Source organism: Geospiza fortis, unplaced genomic scaffold (genome assembly GCF_000277835.1).
Source record: "Geospiza fortis unplaced genomic scaffold, GeoFor_1.0 scaffold213, whole genome shotgun sequence".
In the NCBI taxonomy this organism is placed as follows: Eukaryota; Metazoa; Chordata; class Aves; order Passeriformes; family Thraupidae; genus Geospiza; species Geospiza fortis.
This window is the reverse complement of record NW_005054399.1, coordinates 81040-104338: the sequence shown is the minus strand read 5'-3', so window position 1 is coordinate 104338 and position 23299 is coordinate 81040. Positions and strand designations below refer to the sequence as shown.

Below are 23299 nucleotides of genomic sequence, written 5' to 3'. Positions count from 1 at the left end.
AGAAGTCAAAAATCCTCTGAGGGAACAGTGGTTTGTCTTGGACTGTGTCTCCAGTAAGTCTTTCTAACTCCTACTGCAAGTTCACAAGGATAACACAGAACCCTGCAGAAGCTGTGCAATATAGAAAACAAGGAAACAAGATTGGAATTCCTTGAAAAATATAGAAGATAACCAAAAGCTGACTAAATGTACAGGCGAAGCTTTAAGCTATAGCAGTTCTTAGCTAAACCCTTGCTCAGGGTATCTCCCTTTACAGAGGTTTGCTTTGCACTGCCTGGCATAAAGATCAACTCCTATGACAAAGGAGTTGCCAAGGTGGTTCATGAAAATCAGTATTTAAACTTCACAGCAGCAAATGTTACTTTTTCACTTCTATCCCAGTCAACTTCTGTGAGTAGAATGAGGGGAGAGGGTTTGTTAAGAGCCCTTCACCCCCAGCCCACTGCCTCCATCAATGTGCACCTTCCATGCAGGTTTTCATCAGCGGGAAAATGAAAAATGTCCTGATCTGAAGGAAGGAGGTAATGCTGCATCCTCCTCCAGCTTCTCCAGAGGCACAGTGAACACATTCCCATCTATGAGGCATCACACACTGTCACTGCAGGTCCCAGGAGGAAAATGTCATTTTTAGGACTTGATTGCTGAGATTAGGCCAATTCAACTTTCTCACAATAACCAGAGAATTAAATAACCAAACACTTCTGCACACAGTTCTCAGCTTCAAAGCCCTCTCCCTTCATTCCCCAGGGTGAAGTAGGAATGACACCCTTTTCCTTGGATTTCCAGACTGTCCACTGCTTATTTTCCTTGGGCAGGACAGATGCAACTGGGCTTGCTTTGCAATCAGAGATGCACACACCAACTACTACACAGCACCAGCTAATTATTTTTTAAAATACATCTCAAGATGTTTTTCCATCTCCTTCAACAGCAACTGCTACAACAGAATTAAGTTTGGACAGGTTTCCCAGTGTACTTAACTTACTGGGAAGTATTTGATTTCTGAAACTGAAATGCTAAGATTGAAATACCGAAATACTCCTCAAATCTCTGCTACTTCTCAAAACCAATTATTTTCTACTCAAGAATGTCCAAAAAAACCACCTGAAGAAATGAAAAGTTTCTAAAAGCAGTGCAATAGACCATTTTCATGTGTTTAAGGTACTCTAGCTGGAGTTTTCTTGTAGTAGAAACAGAATTCTATTTTTTTTTTCCAATGAAGCTTTAGAATTATGCTGAAAAGTATTATATAATAATCTGGCAAAGGTTCCACTGGATACTAAGTGTGGAAAAGCAGTCATAGGTGATACCTACTAAGCTGCAATGGGCCACTTGAGTTAATTAGATTCTAAATGCCTCAGGAAAGTTCTCCCTCAGCTGCCAGATTTAGGCTTTAGAAACTTTTGTTTGAATTGCCAAGAAAAGCACATTGTTTCCTTAAAAAGACTCTTGAAGAAAATGCTCTAAAATTAGACTTCAAGTGTATGAGGTTCAAGCTGGGGGTTATCACACCCAGTCTGAGGTGTTTCTTGATGGGAATTTCAGCTAAATCTCACTGAACTTAAGAGCTTTTAAAGGGCTCAATTATGCTAAGCTAATGAAGAGGGCATACAGGATAGAGACTGTGCAAGGCATCCTTCACCTACAGAAAAAGCTTCACTTATGCTTGCTTCACAAGCATTAAAGAAAAAATAATTCAAAATAGAATTAACTGGGTTTTAGCCAAAGCTCCACTTTTCCTTTTTAAAGAACTACCACATCCTTGTAATCTCCCCATTTCAAACATTGTCTCTGCTTTGTTTTGAGGGGGCAGGAGGAGGAAAACAGTGCTGAGAGCTTTTCCTGGATCACAGGTACCATCCCAGCTGGACACCTTCAGCAGACAGGCATTTCCTCCCACAGAGAGAACTGAGCTCTCCCTTTTCAATTACACAAGTCAATTAGGATCAGTGATGAGAGGGTCTCAAATGAATATCCTGCAAGCTTGTTCCCAGCAAAACAGAAGGGTATTACCCACTCAACATTATTTCCCATGACATTTGGTTGGAGAGGAGGGAAAAAAGAGTAAGATTACCACCTACACACACTTGTCAATATGGAACAGATGCTGAGGGGAGGTATATTATGCAGCTGAGAACTAGAAGCTGCTAGATTGTTGTGCTCAAGTTAAGGTTCCCTTCAATATTTCTGTCTCCCAAATGAGGTTTTAATTTCAGATATTTTTTGGGGTTTAAATCCAGTCCAGGGAAATCAGTAGCTTTTCAGAATGGTCAGCACAAGACTAAAAGCAAAAATTACAAAATACATCAATGTACATATTAATGTGATTATGAGAATGGCTGAAAATTGAGTTTAGGAGTTTGCATTCAAATTAAATGCAACTGTCAAAAAACCCCATACAGGTTACTTCTGTGTCTGTGAAATAACTAAGCATGTTAATCTATTTCAAAATAGGCATTTAATATACCACTAAAGGTAAATAATATACAGCAACAGTAAAAACAGCTTAAAAATGCACAACTTTTTAAGACTACTTTTGGTTTTGATATAAAAATACAAGTTTTGCCTCAATCTTTCATTCTGTATTTTAAATGAGAAATGGGAAGTCAGGAATTGTCAGATTTTTAAAAGAGGTATTTATCAAAACAAGACATTAATGTTATTATTTCTGCTTTGCTTTGGTCCCTGGTGTTCTGAACAAGTGCTTGTTATTTCTGACAAAGCAGTGTACACACAAATCTATATGGATCAGAGCAGATGACATGTTTCAAAAGCATATGCTCTATCAATTCCTAAGAATATCATACAGAATTCACAGAGCAGGGCAGTGTTTCCCTCCCAAATCTCAGTACACTATTCTTTTTCTGCCTGCAGATTTGTTTTGCAGCACTCCTTGTTAAAGGTGAATCCAAAATGCTTCAAGAAATCCAAATAAATGAGGAATAATCAGCTTTAAGGTACTACTTTTCCATTTTAAAAATTATTTAATAAAGTCTGGGATAAAGCATAGATTACTTCTATTTTTTTATCTTGCTTTTTGAACCTTCCTGTACCAGTGCCCATCTCTGCCACTTGAGTGGTGTTGCTCCTGCAACAAGTACAGAAACCCCCACAGCAGTGATGCCACTGGACAGAACAGTAATTTTTGACTTGCAGTCTTGATCCTTTTAAGAGAACAGTAATTCTGGTCTAAGTTTCCCCAAGCTTGAAGATGTCTGAGACAAAGGTGGGAAACTAAAAAGTGTCTGCATGATTGGAAGCTCACTGGTGTGGAAGTTTGCAGGATTAGAACCCCGAATTTATCCCAGAGCACTGGGGATAAAGATGCATCTGTCATGTTGACTAAAAGCTGACTTAATGCTTTACAGCCTGGGCAGAAATACAGATTATTTACACTATTTCTTCCACTAAAATACTGCTTTCCAGTTAGATCACCTGCCTCCAGCTGTTGAAATGAAAAAGGGATGCAAGACACACTCGACTCCTTTTATTCAGAAATATTTTCTATTACTCCAGCAGCACAGAGGAGCCCATTGAGGGTTTAGAATGTGCCCTGCCCAGATGCTACAGCTCAACCCAACAGTGCCAGCACATCTATCACACCTCTCAGACAGGATTTACACGGACATCAGACAGGTATCCTGGCCTTCCAAAACTCCACAGATGCCACTAAAACAAAGTACAGATTCAACCAGCATTTAAAATACCAACCAAATCAAAACAAAATTACCTGGGCCAGCCTGCCCACACAGTCATCTCAGGGCAGTTGTAGGATTACAAAATTTATCTTTAAATGGACATCAAAATCAGGTATTTTTCTTAATTTAGGCAGTGACAAATCAACAACAAATATGCACAGCTTTGTATTCACTTGCACTAAGACATTTCCTAGACAGCTGAGTACACAGAATGGAAAAGGGATAAATGACTAATGGCAGCCCAACAAACATCACTGGGTATTTATACATAAGGAATACTTTCATTTACTTTGGTGCCTGAAGCCTTGGTGATCATGAATAATGTCCAAAAACTAGAGCAAAATTTCCCCCATGACTTTATTTTATTTCACTGTGTGTTAATTGCAAAACTTCATTACTACTGACTGGAAGCTTTAAAAGCTTTTTTCGTTCATTAAAATAAATATTTAATATTGGCAGAGGAGGCATTATTGCTTACTGTAGCTGTAGGACATATTCTCACTATTAGTAATAATATTTTTACATCTGCACACTTCACATGCAAGTGTGGATACACAAGTGGGAAAACTTTCTCATTACACTGAAAACTAGTTCAGTCCAAATGTGGTTTTGCATGACTATACTTGAAATTCTGTTTTAGATTAACTTGTTTGGTTCCCACACAACTGCTCAACCACTTATTTTAAATTACCTTGATGTGGTATAGATTATTTACTATGATTTAATAAAAGCCTCTCGATTTCTTCAAAAACAGAAATTTGAAAACCTGGCAGAAGAGATATCAAGGAAGATTCTTAAAGCCAAACCACATTTTTTTTTCTAAAGTATTTTCAGATTCTTTATCAGTTTGAGAAGAGCCCAGGGACCTTTACTTTATTGCAAGTTTTTCTTTTTACAATTCTGAGAAACAAATACTACTTCATTAATTAATGAGGATGTGTAGAAGAAATATGAGCATTATATCTTATATCAAAGATGACAAAAAAAAAACCTTCAAGATTTGTTAGGTCAATGGTTCATAAATTTAACATGAACAAAGAAGTGCTTCTGTTTGCAGCTGAATTTATTCAGTGTTAAGAAGTCAATATTTGGTTAGACTTTGTTCCTTACTGGACTTCCACACCAGTTTAATTTGGATTATTGAAATCCAGTTAGTGGTTGTCAAATGATAGACATTAATAACTACAAAGGAACTGCTCTGTGTACTCCTGTCCTTAGCAATACTTTTTTTGGAGAAGATTTTTTTGGAGGCACCAATTATGGATGTAAACAAACCCATCTGCTGCCATGCAGGACTACCTCAGAGATAAAAGCAAGATTCACAAGGGTTCAGAGAAGCAGCAGCACCCTTCCCTTGGACAGTCCTCTGATAAGCCAAAAAACTAAACCCTAAGTGCTTTTCCTAAGAGCATTTGAGCAAAGTTGAGAGCTTAAATCTTCTTTTTGATAACCAAGGACTTTTTGTTTGTTCTGTTAGTATCAGCCCTACTACTTTTCCCTTGGAGGAACAGTAAAAATTTCACTGCTGCAGTAAGTGAATCAAGTTAGAGCAAACATTGGCAGATTGGGAAATTTTCAGTTCAAATTTTGAGTTCAGCTAACAGACAGAAAATACATAATTTCATATGATATTACAAAATCAAGACATAAATACTTCATATCAAAAAGAACAACACTGAATATTTTTATTGTATTGTACAATTATGTATTGTTCTATACAGACTAATAAAACAAGATACCACAGCGACCCATTGCTTTTCCTTATTCACATTTCTGTAAGCAATTTGGTATCAGAAATACAATAGAATCATATTTAAGCAGAATAATAGTATTAAGTATTAAGACATAACCTCTCCCCTACGTTATTTTCATCAGTCCCATGACACACTGAGTAAGAGTTCTAACTACTGAAAGTATAAATAGAATTAAAATGACAATTTAAAAGAAAAGACAGTGACTCACAACCAATAAGAGAACATCATGATGGTGATTCAAACCAATGTACAGACTTGTCTGCTTCTAACTCTTGGTACTTTTTGACAGAGGGAATGGTTTATTTATTTCTAAATATTTTAAGTCTACTGAACATTTTTAAAGGAATTTGCTAAGAGTGCTGCACTGGCACTAGACTTGGTGTAAGAAGAGATGGTTCTACCTCCTTTGGCTGCAATAATCCTGGTTGATTGGAGCCTCAGGACAAGCCTTACCTTTGCAGTGTCTGTGTAGCACATCTAATGCAGCAATGAGGAACTCGTGTGCATCTTGTTGCTCGTACCCTGCTAAATGCCGTGCGTGAGTCCATACCAGGTGCAATAACCTATATGGAATGTGAGGAGATCGGTGCCCAGAGTAAAACTGCTCAAAGCAAAGAGAAGGACATGACTGTTAACAGCTTGCACAGCCTCAGTGCATTGCATTATTAAAAAGTCAAATTAGAGCAATTAGTCAAATCAATTTTAAACCGTTTAATTCTGATGGCCTTAATAATAAAGGGTAGAGACAGCTTTTGTCACAGACTACTGGAGAAGTAATCTCAGAACTGAGCAGCTCAGTTTTCTCCCCTGAAATTCCATCAATTTGTGATGGATTAGCCTGAAAAATGTGGGGGTGCAGGGAGTGGGGTAGGCAGACACAAACATCACTCACAATTTGCTTACTGATACCACTGGCTTTTATTAAAATAGCCTGGGGAGGAAAGAAAGGAAAAAAATCCTGCATTTGAAAAGGAGCAGCAATTTCATTCACAAATTATGTGAATGAAATGCCCCCCCCCCCCATATCAGAACAAACACTGAAGATGAGAATATTTGATGCTGACTGTCAGCCAATCCCTGACCCATGGCAACTCTGCATCCAAATGCTGTGCACATTCCAATTTTATGGAAAAATTTCTAAGCAGGGCAGCAGCCTCATGCCAGTACTGGCCTTTCACTGTAAAAGGCTTTAAAAACAACTTTATTGAGCCAGCTGTTTGCAGAGCTGAAGGTCCCCATTCAGTCAGTGATCCCCAAAGCCAGCTGCCATCCCTGCTCCAGCAGGGTGTCCCCTGCCTGGGAATCTGGTGCTGGACCAGCTCCTGCATCTGCTCCTTCATCTGCTCCAGTCAGAATCTGATGTACTGGCTCCAGAGTGACTAAAACTGCCCCAGGTGATTCTGCCAGAGGCACATTAGAGAGTGCAGAGATGAATTATTCAGTCAGCACAGCCTGACGTGAAACACTGCTGCTGCTGGGGGTGACACAGCTGGGGAGGGAAATCTGCACAGGGCAGGAGGACACTGCCCACAGAAACTTTTTTTAATTCAAAACTAGCCAGGTCCCACTTGAAAAAACCCAAACAAACAAAAATCCCCCCAACCAACCCACCCCAAAAAAACAAGTCAAAAAGCCACCCATGCTAAGGGTCTGTGTTTCCCTGGGTTGAGGTTCAGCCCTTCCGTTATCCCTGCACAGTAATACCAGTTCCAAAAGCAAAGCAGGGATGCTCGTGGTATCCCCTACAGGAGTCAGAAAAGGCCCAGAAGAGTTTATTCACTTGACAGAGTAACATTTTATTTTTAAGAAGTGAACATTTTTGAGTCATTTTGCCTTCCCTCACCTTCAGCAAAGGTGTCTGCCAGTAAATGCTGCCTGCAACACCACAATTATGTTTTCCCAAGATCCTACCAAATCCATGGCGGTTTCTTTTCAGTTACTCTTCCCAAACAGAAGACAGTAAGTGGCAAATACACAGAACAAAAAACAAGATTTAAACCCCCAGCAGTATATAATTCTCATCCTTATTGGAAAAGTGAGCTTCCTTCCCCAGCCCTGAGTTTCTCCCTGCACAGTCTCTGAGCATTTTATGTAAGTCCAAGTACAGGCACTGTGCTACAAACCTGCTGAGAGAAAACACTGTATTTTAAGGGACAGGTTGGAAAAGGCAGCACAATCTTAATCTAACCCTCATATTGGTGGGGTTTCCTACATGATTTTAGTGTATTTACTCCCACAGAAATTTCTTCCTCACAAGCTCCACTTTTCCCCACCAAGAAGCTGCACCTCTGCAGCCAAGCACCACAAAATGCTCCTATAAATACAAAGATCAATAGTTACTCTGATGCCAACAAGGATGACACTGAGGGACTGGAGCAGGAGTGTGGTAATTGAAATCTGCTGATGCAGCTGCTGCTCAACATAATTCAGGGAACTGCAGCAATAAAACTTCCCTGTTCTGTCACTCCTTACAATTAGTCCCAGAGCTCTCTGGTCATTTTAACCACCAGCACTCCATGTAATTACTCCACTGCAGACACAAGACCTGCCAGCAGATTTTACATTCTCTGCTGCCTCAGTAGGATGACAAAGATCTGACATGAAGTTTTATCAAATTATTAATTATTATCACACAAAAAACTAGAAACCTGCCTGGTAAGAATGTGGGGTGGGGGAAAAGCTCCACTGCTCAAGTAAGTATTAAATATAACAAAGAATCTGAGCACATTCAATAACAATATTTTAACTGGAATGTATAAAACATCCATCCCATCTCTGTCATTTCCTTGCTGCTGAGAAAATCAGCCTATCAGAGCAGTTCCAGTCCACAAAAAGGAAAAGAGTCCATGTAAGTTTTATTCCAACCTTTTCACTGAAGTGTGCAAATATAAACAATGATGTATTTGCAAGTCACCTTTAAACCACAGCTGTTAAACAACTGCTAACTGTTCCAAACATAATTTAAACTTTTTTTTTTGTTTAAATTTGTTTTCAATTCAGCAGTATCAGTTGTTTATATTGGAGAGAACTGGTTTGAGCAATTTCAAAGTGCTGGGTAATACACTGCTTAATTGCTATTCCAGGAAAAAAAAAGGGAGGGGGGAGAAAGGAACAAACCAACCAGGATTCAAAGCCTCTATTCTTACACAGCCCAAGTAAAACTAATTTTGTTTTTCCACTTGAAACACTTGCTGTTGCATTCTAGAAAGAATCTATGGAGGATTTAGAAGACTATAGGCTTTGTAATTTTCATTATTGTTACCAAAAATATACAGAAAACAGTGAGGCTTTAAAACAAAACAAGACCCCACTGTACACATCTGTACTTATTTCTCCTCCTCCTCCTGCCAAAAACATACACAGAAGTTTCTCAATTATGTGAAAAAACAGATTTATAAATTTGATTTATCCTGCACATGTATCTGCTGAACAGTCTCTGAGCTTTGTAATTATGAGTTCATAGGCAGAAATCCTGTACCAGGTTCAAGTCTAATTTGAGAATTCAAAAACTCCTCTTGGAAATTGGTTCTCAGTAAAGACTTTAAATTTTCTGGCAATTTACAATGGATTAAAGGACTGGGCAACACATGGAACACATGCAAGAGAACACCTTCTGGAGGCTTCCCAAAGCACAATGGTTCAAACAATCACAAAATACATTTTTCTTGCATGAACTCTGTATGTTCTTCACTTCTTTCAGAAAAAAGTACCAAATTTTACTAAACCAGCACAAACTCTATTTTCCATGATAAAATTCAAGCTTCTGTCTATGTAAAGAGCCTAACTGCATTTTTCTCCCTTCTAGTACTTTTGTTGTAACTTATTTTATACATTAAGTCACTTCAACAGCAGCACCTTCAAATATCAAAGCCACAAATCATCTCCTTTTCCCTCTTGGTCCTCACTTCTCAACTCTTCCCCTGCTTGTGCTGCGTGCTGTGCTAGGCTCACAGGGATGAGTAATGATGGGAAAAAGGAAGGGTTTGTTCCTTCCACCTCTGAGTGGTTGCACTGCATTCTGCTCCACTCCCATTCCATCTATTCCAGTCACAGAGCACGTGAGGCACAGATCTAATCCCACCTTCCTGAGTGGTCACTCTGGAAAGGATTTAGATAAACCTCAGGGAGTGGACCATCCTGAAATTCATTTTCATTGGTGAAGCAAAATTACAACACAAACACCAGTAGGTAAAAAGGAGTGCACCAACCCAACCCTTTCAGCCAAAAGGCTCAATTAATGGATTCTGTGTGTTCCATCTTCCCCCTGCCCAGCTTCACCACTATCTGTTACTCCCAAATCCTTTTCATTCCTTTTCTTATGCAGTGTAAGTCATCTCATGATTCTATTGAGAAATGGGTTTCATGTAGCACAAAGAAGAATGTTAATTGATGCAGTCAGATATTTTTAAAACAAACAGAGCTCAATGCTTGGTGTGTCTGCCAGAAAAGCTACCAGGAAAAAAACACCTCAGTCCTGAGAACCATCTGACAGTCATTACTCACCACCAATCTACTTCAAGGTGGAAGAACTTTGTAGCTTCCTATTTATCACAGAGAAATCACTCAACCTATATAACTACATGATCTTAAAAAAAAGAAATAAAGTGGGATGGGTAACTTCTGTTTAAGAGGCAAAAGAGCAAAACTTGCTTATTTATATATAGTAAGTTTTATTTAATGTTCAAAACAGTCTCTCTTTTCCTCCCCGAGAGCTCCCACTCAGGCACTCTGCAGATCCCCTGGCATTCCATTTGCCTAAGATCACACCTTCAGAAAAGAAGGGTGGAGGGGAGATGAAATTAACCCTTGCCCTGATTGTTTGTCCCTGGGTAAGATGCTTTGGGATAACCACACCAGCTAATCCTGGTGGGAAAGCTATGCAGAAACAAGACAGAACCTGAATCAAAGTTTCCCTGGTAATTAAATTACAAAGGAATTCTCGGCCATAGCACTGAGATCTCCTGGTTTGCCCTCCTTTGCTCAGACCTCAGCTCTGCAAAGGCAGTGACAGACTCTTCACTACAACCACTGCAGAGAGCTGGGACATGAAACATAACCAGTCTGCTCCAAAAATTGCAAGATTTTTGTTTTAATTCTGAAGGCAAAGAAATTAAAACTCATTGGGAACAGAACTGTACAATGGGTGCTGACAGAGCCACAAGCACAACAAGGTATTTACTGCTTGTGAGTTAAAATACACCAAGTTGCTTACAGACCCAACAGCTATGCTTAGGAGGATTAAGCTCCAGTTTTACTTCTAGGAGGTTGAGTCACTTTCTGTGTCCTCCCACAGCACATGGCTGCAGTATTTAATGTGAAATAAGGACAGGGACTATTGCTGTCTGCACAGTCTGGTGTCACAGATATGGCTGTTCCCTCATCCATACACCCTCATGTTGCAGAACATTTAATTAATAGAATTAATGCAACTGTAGGCATGAATTTTGACTTGAAAATGAAGGCTGAGCTTCCCAAAGTTGTGTATGAAATGAAACTTGATTACAATTGAAACTAACACAATAACACAAATGCTGTGTTTAAGCCCCATTTTGGGTAACAGCCTGTTCTTTGTTCCATGCTCACAGTAGAGCAAAAGGCATCCTGAGCCATCAACAGGGCTCCACACACAAAAATGGAAACAAAAATCATTACCTGGAGAGTCTTGATCTTTCCTGCCGCCTCTCAATCTGTAATGTAACACTCATTTCCCCTTTCCCAAGGGATTTTTAAAAAAATGCATGTGTAAATAGAGTGTGGTGATGTTCAGCAGTGTGAGACTTTATATCACTATTTGATGAAAGGATATTGAGAGTAAAATAGTTCCTTATTTTTAAATAAGGAAATAGGTTTCTCCATTAACAGTGTACAGAAACTGGTATTTCTATACCATGACTGATTTTTTTATCTAGGCATTGTGGTATTTCCCCACTTAACTGCACATCTGGTTTCAATAATCCTACAGCTGCTACCTATTGGTCTGCCTGCCTTTTGTTTTTACCTCCTTTCCTGACAGACTCAGAACAATTGAAAAATAGAACAAAAAATAAGAAATGTAGCATACAGCTAATGACTGATTAGCAGAATGAAATGTTGCAAATCCTCAGAAGTCTTGAGTATAAGCAGAAAACAACTTTTGTACTGGAACAACTAAGGGGGCTTTACATTCTTCTATATATGTTTAACTCACCTGCAGTGACCAAAAAGAATCATCTCTGGTGAAAAAGGCACCGGAGTAAAATCAAATTGAAAATCACAAGATAAAGGTAAAGCTATTTTATGTTGGTCCCTGTCAGAATGAACTTCCATGACAGCACATCCACAGAAAACCTGCTCTGTGTACAGACATCTCCAGCAATTTTAAATGCTCCATGACAGCATGTGCACTACAGCTCTTTCTGTTTTTTTGGTTGGTTTTATTTTACTTACCAAGAAAGCAGATTTACCACTGAGGGAAAGGCACAAACCTGGGTTTGTTTTGGATGACATCTTAAAACTAGGAGCCCATGTCCACCCACAGTCCTTACAATACTGATGTGGAATTAAGACAGATAATAAAGCTCTTGGACTATTTATTAAGGAAAAGCCTGTGCTCGTCTCACACAGCAGGAACCAGACCTACAGAAAAAACACACTGCAAAGCCAGGTTCCTGAATGGGAAAGGGAAAGAAGTGCAGCTTGTACAGGGAAGACAAACTGTAGCAACACATTCACTTCTCTTAATCCTCCTTCCTGGCCCTTACTGGGTTTGCACATAAGAGATGACAGAAAAGATGTTCCTGCTGGTGAACAAGCACTAAATTGAGATCATTAAAATATTCATACAGACCTACATAATCCAGTACCTTAAACCACAAGGATGTATACTACTGCTTCCTTCTCACTCCCATTATCACCTGAAGAGCTCGTGACATATTTTCCAGTTACAACTTGCACCTTTAATTAAAGCACACATTCATCTTTAAGACTAAGGATTCCCAGATCAGTCTCAGAAGAACAGGCAGCACTGTAATTATTTCCCATACCAGCTTTGCCTAAACAAGGGTGACTTCACAATAGGACTTAAAAGCCATTAGTTTCCCTTTCAGCAGCTGGGTATTTTTGACAGCCAGGTCTCAATCTTTACTGCTTTGTTTTACTACATTTTGAGGGGAAACACAACTTGCATTCCCTTTATATTTGCAAATAGAACACAATTCCTTTTGGGCTAAGAAACAGCATCTGTGGCAAGGTGATGCTTTGTGGCAAACAGCACTCACCTCCTGAAAAAGCGTAGACATTTCACAGACCAGACATGAGCTGGGGCTTTGCATTTCACATTTGTGCCTGTCGGAGAGGAAGAAATCTCGCAGCAGTGGAGTGTGGGTAAGTGCCTGGACAATACAGTTCATAAAACATGTGTTCCCAAGATTGATTAGCCCTCGTAGACCTATAAAGACAGAAAGGGGGAGGGGATGCATAAGCATTATCAAGTTAAAAAAATGGTAGATTTGCATTTTTATATAGTTTCCGCGATATTGCCATGGATTTACTGTATTACATGCACAGCTCCAAATACAGTTTTATACTGGTTTAGGGAGGCTATTGATAATTTTGTACTCAAGTCACAAGAAGCTGTAGAAGCTTTCTGAACTACACTAGGATTTTTTTAAATTCTAAGAAATAAGGAAACCTAGTTCAGCAACACCAATACCATTATTTTGCAATGGCTGTCGTGCCACATGTCACCAAAACATTTCCCTCCCCAAGACTGATACCAAAGTGCAATGACAACAACTGCTAAGTCAGTACAATAAGAAACCAATACATTTAAAGAAACCAGTGAGTAAGTTTTCAGATTGCTTAAAAAGCTTTCCCCCATGCAGGTCATGAAGCCAGAACAAGGTTCTTGTACTGTTATAATCATCATCTTTCTAAGACAGGCAGCAAAGGAAACAGCCCTGATGAACCAAGTCAAACTGTGACATCCAATGCAGACTTCAGACATTTTAAACCCAAGATCTGAACAGAACAACTTTAAAAAAAAAGAAACTCTGAACAACACTAATTCCACACTTGTTTTAGGTAAATTAAACATTAATCTACAGCATACATCAAAAAATTCAACTTGGTATAAGAGGATTCATCACACCTTAAGTCAAACGTTCAGTAATGCCCAGAGACGATTCCTTGTGCTTGGAAACCAAGATGCTTAAAGGAAAGCTCTTTTGTTGCACAACAGAAGAGAGGTTAGGAGTGGGGAAAGCTTTTCAGTCATTTTGCAAGGTCTAAGTGAGAAGAAAAACATGCTCAAATCCTTGAGTATTCTTCCAAAATATTAACATAATACCACCATACAGGAGCACTAAACAAGAAGAGCATCAGGTGGCCCAGAATGCTTATTTTTAATCAACAACTTACTTTGAAATGAGATAAAATGCACCGATAGATACAACTCTGGTATTGATTTAAAATCAACACAATCCTCTTCTGCAATAAAAACAGGATTACTACAGAAACATTGAAAGAAAACACAACAGGATTACTAGTCACAGAACGAGGAATTTCCTTGTCATTCCATGGGATGAAAAAACCTGTCAGCTGGCAGTGCTGTGGTAATTAGAAGTGGTGCAGTTCCCGTGCAGTACAGCAGATAGTGCTCCAAGGGCTCTTTAGCATCCTGCAGCAGGAGGGGGTGTGGTCCAGTTGCTATGTTACCACTGAGAACAGGCACCACAGCAGCTTGAACTGCACCCAGAGCTGAAGGCAGGGACACAGAGCACTCCTGAATCCTTTTTCCTGTATCTAAAGCAACATCGACCTGCTTCCAACAGCTTCCTGTTCCTTCTGTGTACTCACAGGACAAAGTTTCTCATTATATTACAGTGACTTCTACTGGGCAGAAGCTTGTTGCAATTATTTGCTTGATTTTCATGCTGGGAGGCAGTAAGTGTGTGCACAACATTAGCAGAGTGTTAAATAGTTAATTTGTTGGAGCAGCTTGAAATACTGTGTGATGCTTCAGCTCGGTCCACAATCCTATTTCAATTCCCAGCCTGTGTCTCTGCAAACAATGTCACAACAGGAGGGGGCTCGTGCTGTGCAAGTGGAGAAACATTTTGGTACCTCTTGCTTACCTCTCCCCTCGTTTTCTGCCATTTAAAATTGACTGGATTTATTTAAATCACAGGCTGTGCTCACAGGAGGTTGGAAGGCTCCCTGACATGCATTTTGAGAAGCACAAGATTCTATTCTCTCCCTATTTCTCCCTCTGGTTAGCACCAGATTTCAAAGCCAGCCTGTTCAGCACAGAAAACTAGAGGAAAACCACTAGTAAATCTAGAGATTCCCCCTAGCACTTTTTGGTGTCTAACAGAGCAGTCACAAAAGCAAACACGTAAAGGCAGCTTTTTGGAATCATTTATTAAGCATCATTTATTACATGCCTGTGGCTGGACCGTCTTTCCCTGTGACCACAAGAATCAAATCTTCCTTAGAGTTGCCACCAGGAGACAGTTTCAGGCATCAAACTCAGAATGCTCTTGGCTTACTCTGCTTGCTTGGTCTTTGCTGTCAGTTTTTCATGGATCTAAATGGAGCAATTCACGTGCTGGGACTTCACTTGAACGAATCAAGACAAAGCAACCTGCAAAACAGACAAGGCTGAAATGTGAATACTCCAAACTCCAATAAAAATCGGAAAATGGTGATTTGTAGCAAAACATGAGAACTTACTCAGTTGAAATGGGAAAAAGGAAAGCATGACACATCAGTCTTATCCTTGTGGGAGCAATGACTGCAGCTGCTGTACAGTCTCTTAAACTGGTGTTTGAAATGAAACAGGTATGAGGAACTACAGCTCAGGTACTGCGTAAGTAATTGCAGCACACTGGAAAATATCAGAATTTGATGTAGGTAAACTAAAGAGCTGACAGAACTCAGAACAAGACATCCTCTTGTGCTTAACTTTTATGAGGAATAATGAGTTTTGTTGGAAAGAAAAACAGCCAAAAATTAAAGCCTGTAAATGTAAAAGCTTTGTGCCTGCCACACCTATTCCCTCCCCTTTAATAAAGCCTGGCAAGGTTTTGCTGGAACAGTCAAGCATTGCAACATGTGGGTCATAAATTAACAGAAAAATAATGTGCCAAAACCTCACATGCAGCAGTCCATTTGTGCTAGAGCACCAACAGTGGTCTCCACCAGGCTCTAATCAGAGCACAGTGTCACAGCCTAAGGATTGTCAGCAGGCTCCAACCTTGACTAATAGTAAAGCTCTGGTACTTTGCAAAATTCTGCTGCGCTTCATAGTGTTGTCTTAATTTTTGCTTCTTATGAATTGTTCCGAAATGAGCAAGGGCAACCTGTGAGATACTTAATATTTTCTACACATGCATGTGTGTTGTTGTGGTAAATGTATTTCACAGGAAAGAAGTTTTAGCTCTGAACCATGCTGATACAATTGTTAGTATTGGAATAAATTAATGTTGCTGAGAAGACAAAATTGTCATGTATGGTATAATCATAAAAGAAGGAAATATCCTTTAATCATCATGCATGGAATACAAACACTCCTCTCATTCTGCCAAAAGCTGGGCAGGCAGGGCATAAGCAAAGGCAAGAAATCTACTTTTGCAATGCGTTGAGCACAGGGAAACCCATTTGGGAAATTCTTGGTACATTTGGTCTCAAGACTGGATTCTGGCTGGCTTACCTTTGTCAGCTTCAAGTCTTCCATCTTCTTCCAGGAATGGGTTCTGTTTTTCCACTGCTCAAAGCAATAGATCTGCAACACTGGGCAACAATGGTTGTTGGGATGCAGGGAGATCCAGAGCACTGGTCCTGCCAGTACATCCACGCAGGGGGGATGAGAAATCCAAGACAAGATAAGGAAATTCCACTTCTCCATGAAATGCAACTCTACAGCTATTAGAGGTAGGGAAGCAGGGAAATGAGAGGACCACATATGAATATAAAATACAGAAAACCCAGTCTTGCCCTCATTGATGAGGTTCTGTTTGCCTCTAAACCCAGGCTTCAGGCTGGGACTGGAAAGAGCAAACAAACCAGTCTGAACAGAAGTTCCCATGCAGAAACCTTGGATTTAGTGGAATGAAGGTTCTGGAAGGAAGAGCAGCAGTCACTGGACAACGCACCTTGGTGAGACAACCAGGAGATGATTCAGATGCAATGAAGCACAGCCAGCCTGAGATCCTCTCTATAGGAAGCCCAGGTTGGCAACACCTTAGAGCAATCCTTGTCCCCTACCCCCAGCTCCCCATCTGATGTTGATGCTTCCCTGCAGCTCCATCAGACAGTGTCACAAGTCAGTGCAAGCTGAGGAAGAGCTCACTGAAATATTTAAAGACAGTTCAACATCACACTTGGAAACAAACAGTGCAGCACAGCAGTGAAGATTTCTAGAATAATTTTGGGTATTCACCCCATGTCCATCCAACAAGAACTGGCAACAACATTTAAGAGCATTTTTCTGAAAGTATTTCAGAAGAGGACTACCCTACTTCCCAGCACCTAAAACTACAACCAAATTCTCTCCCAGCTCTCAGATTTCAGGTGTAGAACATATCACACATGACCTAAATGGAGCTGCCACAAACACTGGCCCAGTGAGACCCAGAGCTGCTGTTCCACCTGCATGCCAGGAGCAGCAGTTTTGCTAATGGGGTTAGTGACAGCAATTATTTTCCAAAGCTAATCCCTTCTGAAATGTTAATACAAAAATACTCATTTCAGAAAGCAGCAGTATACAGATATGTGAAATTACAAGTCTACACAGGAAAACTCATCACATTCTGTGACACCAGTATCACGTGAGTGATCAAAAAAGCCCCAACCATGCAGTTTTGGTTAATTTATTCCTCAACACTTCAGCTAAGCATCCTTTCTCAGGGACTGAAACCCACAGTAACTACAGAAGCAGGAACACTGAGGCAAATGAATGATAACTTTTTCTTCAGATGTTCTTACAGAACATTTTTTACAAACCTACCAATAACACATTTAGGTATTAAATTGTTTTGACAACTGTTTAAGAAAAAGCTACAGAAACTTCTGCCACAGCCAAATTAAATGAAGAAATTTCAACCACATGATCTTAAAAACTAACTGAACAATTCAACTACTTCCAGCAAACACAGAACATGCAATCTACCCAGAAAGAAAAAAATCATCATGGTAGGGAGAAGAGGAAGCAGAAAATATTGGTTCATCAGTAGATCTTTTTTTCAATAGAGTAGTTTTGACAGCAATGCCAAGCAAGGGATTACATGACAGATCAAAGAAGTGGAGATGAACACTCAGGGCAATAATATTCCCTTGTTGGGTTACTGCTTAACCAGGTGAAAACATGCTCATGCTCCCTCTTTTTTATTTTTCTGACTTGACTCCTTTTCTCCAGCTGTTCAGGGCTGCCAGGTCAGTCACTGCTCAGTTTGAATCACTGTAAATCCCCCTGAAAACAAACCACCTTCCCTGAGCTGTTCCACCAGCACCACCCACCCACCTCTCACCCCCTGAGCTATTCCATCACCAACAGGCACAGCCTGGAGGGCTTCACTCACTCTTCTGTTCTACCCAACTTTTAAGCTAAACCTTTTAAATCACAAGTCAGAATAGAGTTCTAGACCAATACATCTTAATTTAGAAAATAAGATCAGCAATATATTTTTTCAATTTTTTCTATATATGTTATATTCTAGACATGAATATTTCACTGTACCACTCCATTATCTAAAAATATTTCTTGAATATCATATATATGTGTGTGCATATCAAGATTCATAAGTCATGCTGCAGTTTTGGGAGGCTGAGAGGATGACAGGGGACATTGTATTTAAATAATATTGTTATAAAAATTTGGATTTTGTTTTTCCTGTTTTAACTATAAGTAAGTATTTTCATTTGTCACCGACAGGAATGAAATAAAAACCAGTCCCTTCATCTAAAAGCCTTGATAATACAGACAACATAATATAATACAGAAAAGACACTGAGTCCAGAAGCAGTCAGCATAAGACTATGAAAAATAACTCTTGTAAACAGAGAGAAATAAATTATAGGACTTTTTAGATACACTTCATTGTGCACTGCATCAAAACGTACAAGTTTAGCCACCCCTACACAGCAGAAAGGCAAATAAATCAGAAAAGGCCTTCTGGAATGAAAAAAAAAAGTCATTATAGGAAAAACACATTTGAATTTTAAATAAAACCCCATCTTTAACTTTCCCATTTTCAGCTAAAAGTTTCTGGATCACTGCATTTTTTCTATTGCTATTTAAGTAACAGATTGTTCAACAGCAAAAAATTTGCTTATGTGTACAAAAGGAAACTGTCCATGAGTTTGTATCTGGTTGAGAACCCTGGAGTCCAACTACAGGAGCTGCTACACTGGAGGGAAGAAGAATATGCCATGAGTGGCACAAGTATTGCAAAACCATTAACTGTAGAGAGAAAACAATATAGTCATTATTCCTCCTTGGATGTATCAGCAGCACCAGAAGACAAGGGCTGTTTATAAGGCTGAATCATCAAACCCCAAAGTTCTCAGTCTTGGTGTGTCACTGCTGTACAGAGTTGGAGGAATTCATCCTCATTACTGACCTGTTTCACTGTTAACACAGCTCTACCCCGAGGCAAAACCAGTTCAGGCAGTCCTTTTAAAGGAGTGATCCAGACACAATTCACACTTTACCTGAGCAGCTGACAAGGCAGACCCAAAAGGGGAATGTGTCCCAGCACTGAATGCAGGCTGGCACCTCAACCAGGTGTTTGGCATGTACTCACTTTTCCTAAGGTACTCGCTCCTGACCAAGGGTGGTTTTGTTTTTCTAAAAGAGAGTTAATTTCCCACCTTCCAGATTTCAAATGGTTCAAAATAAACAAAACAACACAGCCGTTCGTATTTCCCAGTCTGTAAGAAAAATCTTACCTTATGTGTTTTGATTTAAATCCAACACTTAAAAGCATGTTCAAATACTTTATTCAGGCTCACAGGGCAACTTCAAGTCTTTTTTTGGATAATTTCTGGCATATTTGTGTGCAACTGGGCAGTCCTAGAGTGACCTCAGCATTCCTAGGAGACTTTCCAGATTTATTCTTTATGTTGTGTTAGAATTGCCATTCAAAAGTGAATGTTTTTGTTCTTTTTCCTCCATTAAAATATCCATAAACCCATGAAAAGTTACCAAATGGCAATAACCCACCTACATTACATTGCCAGGAGAGATGCACAGTGAGATTTGCAGCAGTTCAGCAGCAGAGATTAATGCATTTTCTAGCACATCTATGAAGAGGACCTAGCTCATCCACACCACATGGAAACAACAGCACTTACTGAGACACCAAATATGTTTTTCCAGCATTTAGTTTGCCCCCACCCCTCTTAGTTGACAGGGAACTGATTGCATTCATTATTCTTATTCAATAGCTTCAGTGACATCACATAATACATACTTAGAGAAGGGACAAACCACATCAGGACAGTGCAAATGTAATTGGAAGACAAAACAATAACTCAAGAGCAACTTGTTAAAGGGGAGAAACGATCTGAAATCAATTAAATTCAATAAAAACAATTGTGAAGTAGGAAACAAGGAAAAATTAAGCGGACAAACAAAATAAGGAGCAATGGCTACAGTAACTCAGCCTCAACAACTTAATCTTGAGCTGTAGTTCTTCTACAAACAGCATTTTGGAACTGAGCAGGAATAGGAGAAGGCCTGGAAGTCATTCTGCTCTGGTGACAGGTAAACCTCAGTTACATGGTGTCTGGAATTGAGCACCCATTTTAAAAAGAAATTATGCAATGTCAAGAACATGAGTAAAAATTTGTATGGAATTAATATCTGAGACTGGAGAAACAACTGAAAAATCCACTGGCTGAGTTAATTAATTACAACCAGATAGTGTTGGTGGAGGAACAGCCAGGCTGACAATTTTCAAGTATGTTACAGGCCACTACAATGAGGACTGTAATTAACTCTTGTGACCTACCAAAGCTATAATAAAAAAAGACTGAGCTCACAAGAAGTAAAATTTAATTAGATATTAAAAATAATTGTCTCAGTTAGAAAACACTGCAATGAGGGAGTCTGGGACTCTGAGTTGTTGGAGTGGTTCCAAAGGCAGCTCTGTCAGCCCAGTGCACCTAACTCATGAAAGGTGTTTGATATCCTTCCCTGTTTCTCACCCCGAGACTGCTCAGCCATTCAGACTGGTATTGCAGCTGGTACAAAGCACACAGACCAGCTCTGGCAGGAAGGGGAAGGTGAGGGCATTTCCACAGACAGCTCAGCCCACCTGATGCCAACTGCAAAGTGGTGTCACAGAAAGGATGAACTGCACTCACCCACCCCCTGCACACAGCAATGAGTGTCTGAGAGCTTCACCCAGTTCACAGCAGGCCAGGACACACAGACAGTGCCAGAACAAGAGAGGGATGCAGGAACTGTCAGAGCCTCCCAAAACCAGCCACCCCTCACCCCCTCTCCTGTAACAAACTCCCAATGCAGGCAGGTGGCTAAAAATGCCACAGGCTGAGCAGTGAGCAGCCCTCATTCCTGGATCCCTACTCGGCCTCATGGCTCTGGAAACCAAAATTACCTGCCCTGCTGCCACTCAGGCAAGGTTGGAGAACAGGTAACAACTGCTGCTGGAATGAGGGCTGCTAACTCTCCTCAATGTTATTTTTAGACTGCATAGGTATTCTGTGCATGGGCTTCTGCATTTGTGGCTCAATGCATCACTCTCTCCATTTAGTAAAGCAAAAGAAGAGTCACAGGATAATGCAAAGAGATCCAGGGGCTCTGGTATTCATTACCTTTGTGTCACACATGCTACTGTGTGTCAAGGAAAATTTAAGTTTGCAACTAACAAGAAAGTTTAAAATCAATTCTGGAGGAACTCAATGGAGTCCTTGTATTGTGCTGCACCTTCAATTAAAATCAACTCCACAACATTGACACAGCACTGGACCCAGGGTTCAGCATAGGAGATATGTGTTTGTAACTTATTTAAACAAAGAATTTCTAGCAATGACACAGAAATAACCAGCAACAAAAGGAGATGAGAATCAAGAAAGGTTGTCCTTTGCCAGGTTTAGGAGCAAAATGACATCCCTAAGCAGTGACTACCAAAGATGGCTTTACTACAGATCCTTCCCCAGAGCAACAGCTTGGCCCCTCCACACATCCTACTCGGACACATATTGTTGGAAGAACCTAAGGGCAAGTGACATCGTTGGAGCAAACACATCAAACAAGTTACCAAGAGTATGAGCCAACACCGAGTGTATCATTTTATATTATTAATGCTCAGATGAAACCTCTGAGCCAGAAATGACTCCTGAGTGTGCACAGTGTGCCAGACACACAAAGTACTCTCCACACTCTACTTCCAACACGTATATCTTTGAGCCAATTCCCAAACTGATGATGCCAAAACAGGAGCCTTTCCACTGCCCAGATGAGTTCCCATTCCCTGCCTTAGGGCACACTCCCTGAGATTTCATTTCCTGGGGTTGCTCTGTGTGTTCAGCAGTGCGCAAGAACCGTGTTCCTGATCCTCTGAGGGCTACTGCTCAGCTAGGATTGGTTTTATTCCTGTTTCTCCAGGCTAAGAGCACTTCACACAAGGCAGGTGATCTCCCTGGATGGTGTGGGCTGTGAGGTTACAGCCTGTCACTACTTTGCAGTGGCTGCATGCCCAGATTAAGACCAAGCACACAGACAGGACAGGAGCACTTGATGTCCTTTAGGTTCTCCTCCTGATTTGGTGGCAATTGGCTCCTGTGTGCACACCCTCAGCTTGGTAAAATGAGTCAGCAATCCTAAAATATCTGGCAATACAAACAAACAAACCCCTTAAGGTTAATTTTTCATATGGCCTGTGTAAATAGAGAAACTGTTTCAAGCAAGACAAGGGATTGCAAGTTATCTCTTCCCTCTGAATTTAAATTAAGAAACGTGTTTCCAAAACAAAATAAAGTAAGGGGTTTTGATCAAGCCACTGAAAAGTGCATTGAATCTTCCATTAAAATCATAGGAAACAGCTGTAGAAGTTCTTGAGATGTCATCTGATCTGTCCCTATACCTCAATACAGATTTAACAGCACCTGTATTATTCCTGACAAATGTTTCTCTGAATTGCTCTTAAATCTCCTCAGTGATGAGATTCTGCAATATTCTCTGATGCCTCTTGTATTCCGAACTGCTCCAGGGTCTCATCTTTGTAAACAAACTAAGAACAGCAGCAACCTTAACATGGAAGATACACATACAATAAGACCTACAGATAAGCTCCCCTAGTGCTAGAGCTTCTGAATTAGAATGAATGTAATGCTGCAAACAGCAACAGCTTTACAAAAGCTCCAAACATGAGGGAGGAGATAACTTGTCCAAGATACTGGGTTATCACTGTTTTTTTCTATCTATATGGATTTACTGTCTCCCACAGCAAAGTTTAAGTTCAAAATAAATGTGGGGGAAAGGAAAAGGGGAGTTAAAGGAAAGGATCTCTGCATTATGTGAGAGCAGTTTGGAACCTTTTGGTAAGTCATTTCACAACATGAGGACCCAGGAGCACCCTACAAAAAAGGCTTTTTTTTTCCTTTCAAGGTCATGGAAAATGCCAGTTTTTGTATCTGTAATTTTGTATTTCAGCATTTTTATTGACCATCTGCATTGTGAAATTGTTTTTCTCTCTCAGGTGTCAGGAAGAAACCAATGCAGCACGTTCTCAAACCCAGAAACCTACACAGCATGTAATCATCCACAGCAACAATCTCTCTGTTTGATTCTCTCAGCTGAAATGAAGAAAGCTGAAAAAGACTTTAAGTTCTGCAGTAGAACTT

General features: G+C 40.0%; 1 protein-coding gene across 2 annotated transcripts in view; it reads right to left on the bottom strand.

The window, feature by feature from the left end:
- Positions 1 to 23299, bottom strand: part of LOC102040904 (ubiquitin carboxyl-terminal hydrolase 22-A) — a 57402-nt gene that overhangs the window by 11754 nt on the left and 22349 nt on the right. Inside the window, exons 5-7 of one of the 2 annotated variants that reach the window (XM_031061079.1) lie at positions 12709 to 12878; positions 5906 to 6053; positions 3416 to 3435 (exon numbers count right to left, since the gene is read on the bottom strand). In XM_031061079.1, coding sequence (XP_030916939.1) covers positions 3416 to 3435; positions 5906 to 6053; positions 12709 to 12878 — 338 coding nt within the window. Of the gene's footprint in view, positions 1 to 3415; positions 3436 to 5882; positions 6054 to 12708; positions 12879 to 23299 lie in introns of both variants that reach the window. The other variant, XM_031061080.1, reaches the window with a different exon arrangement.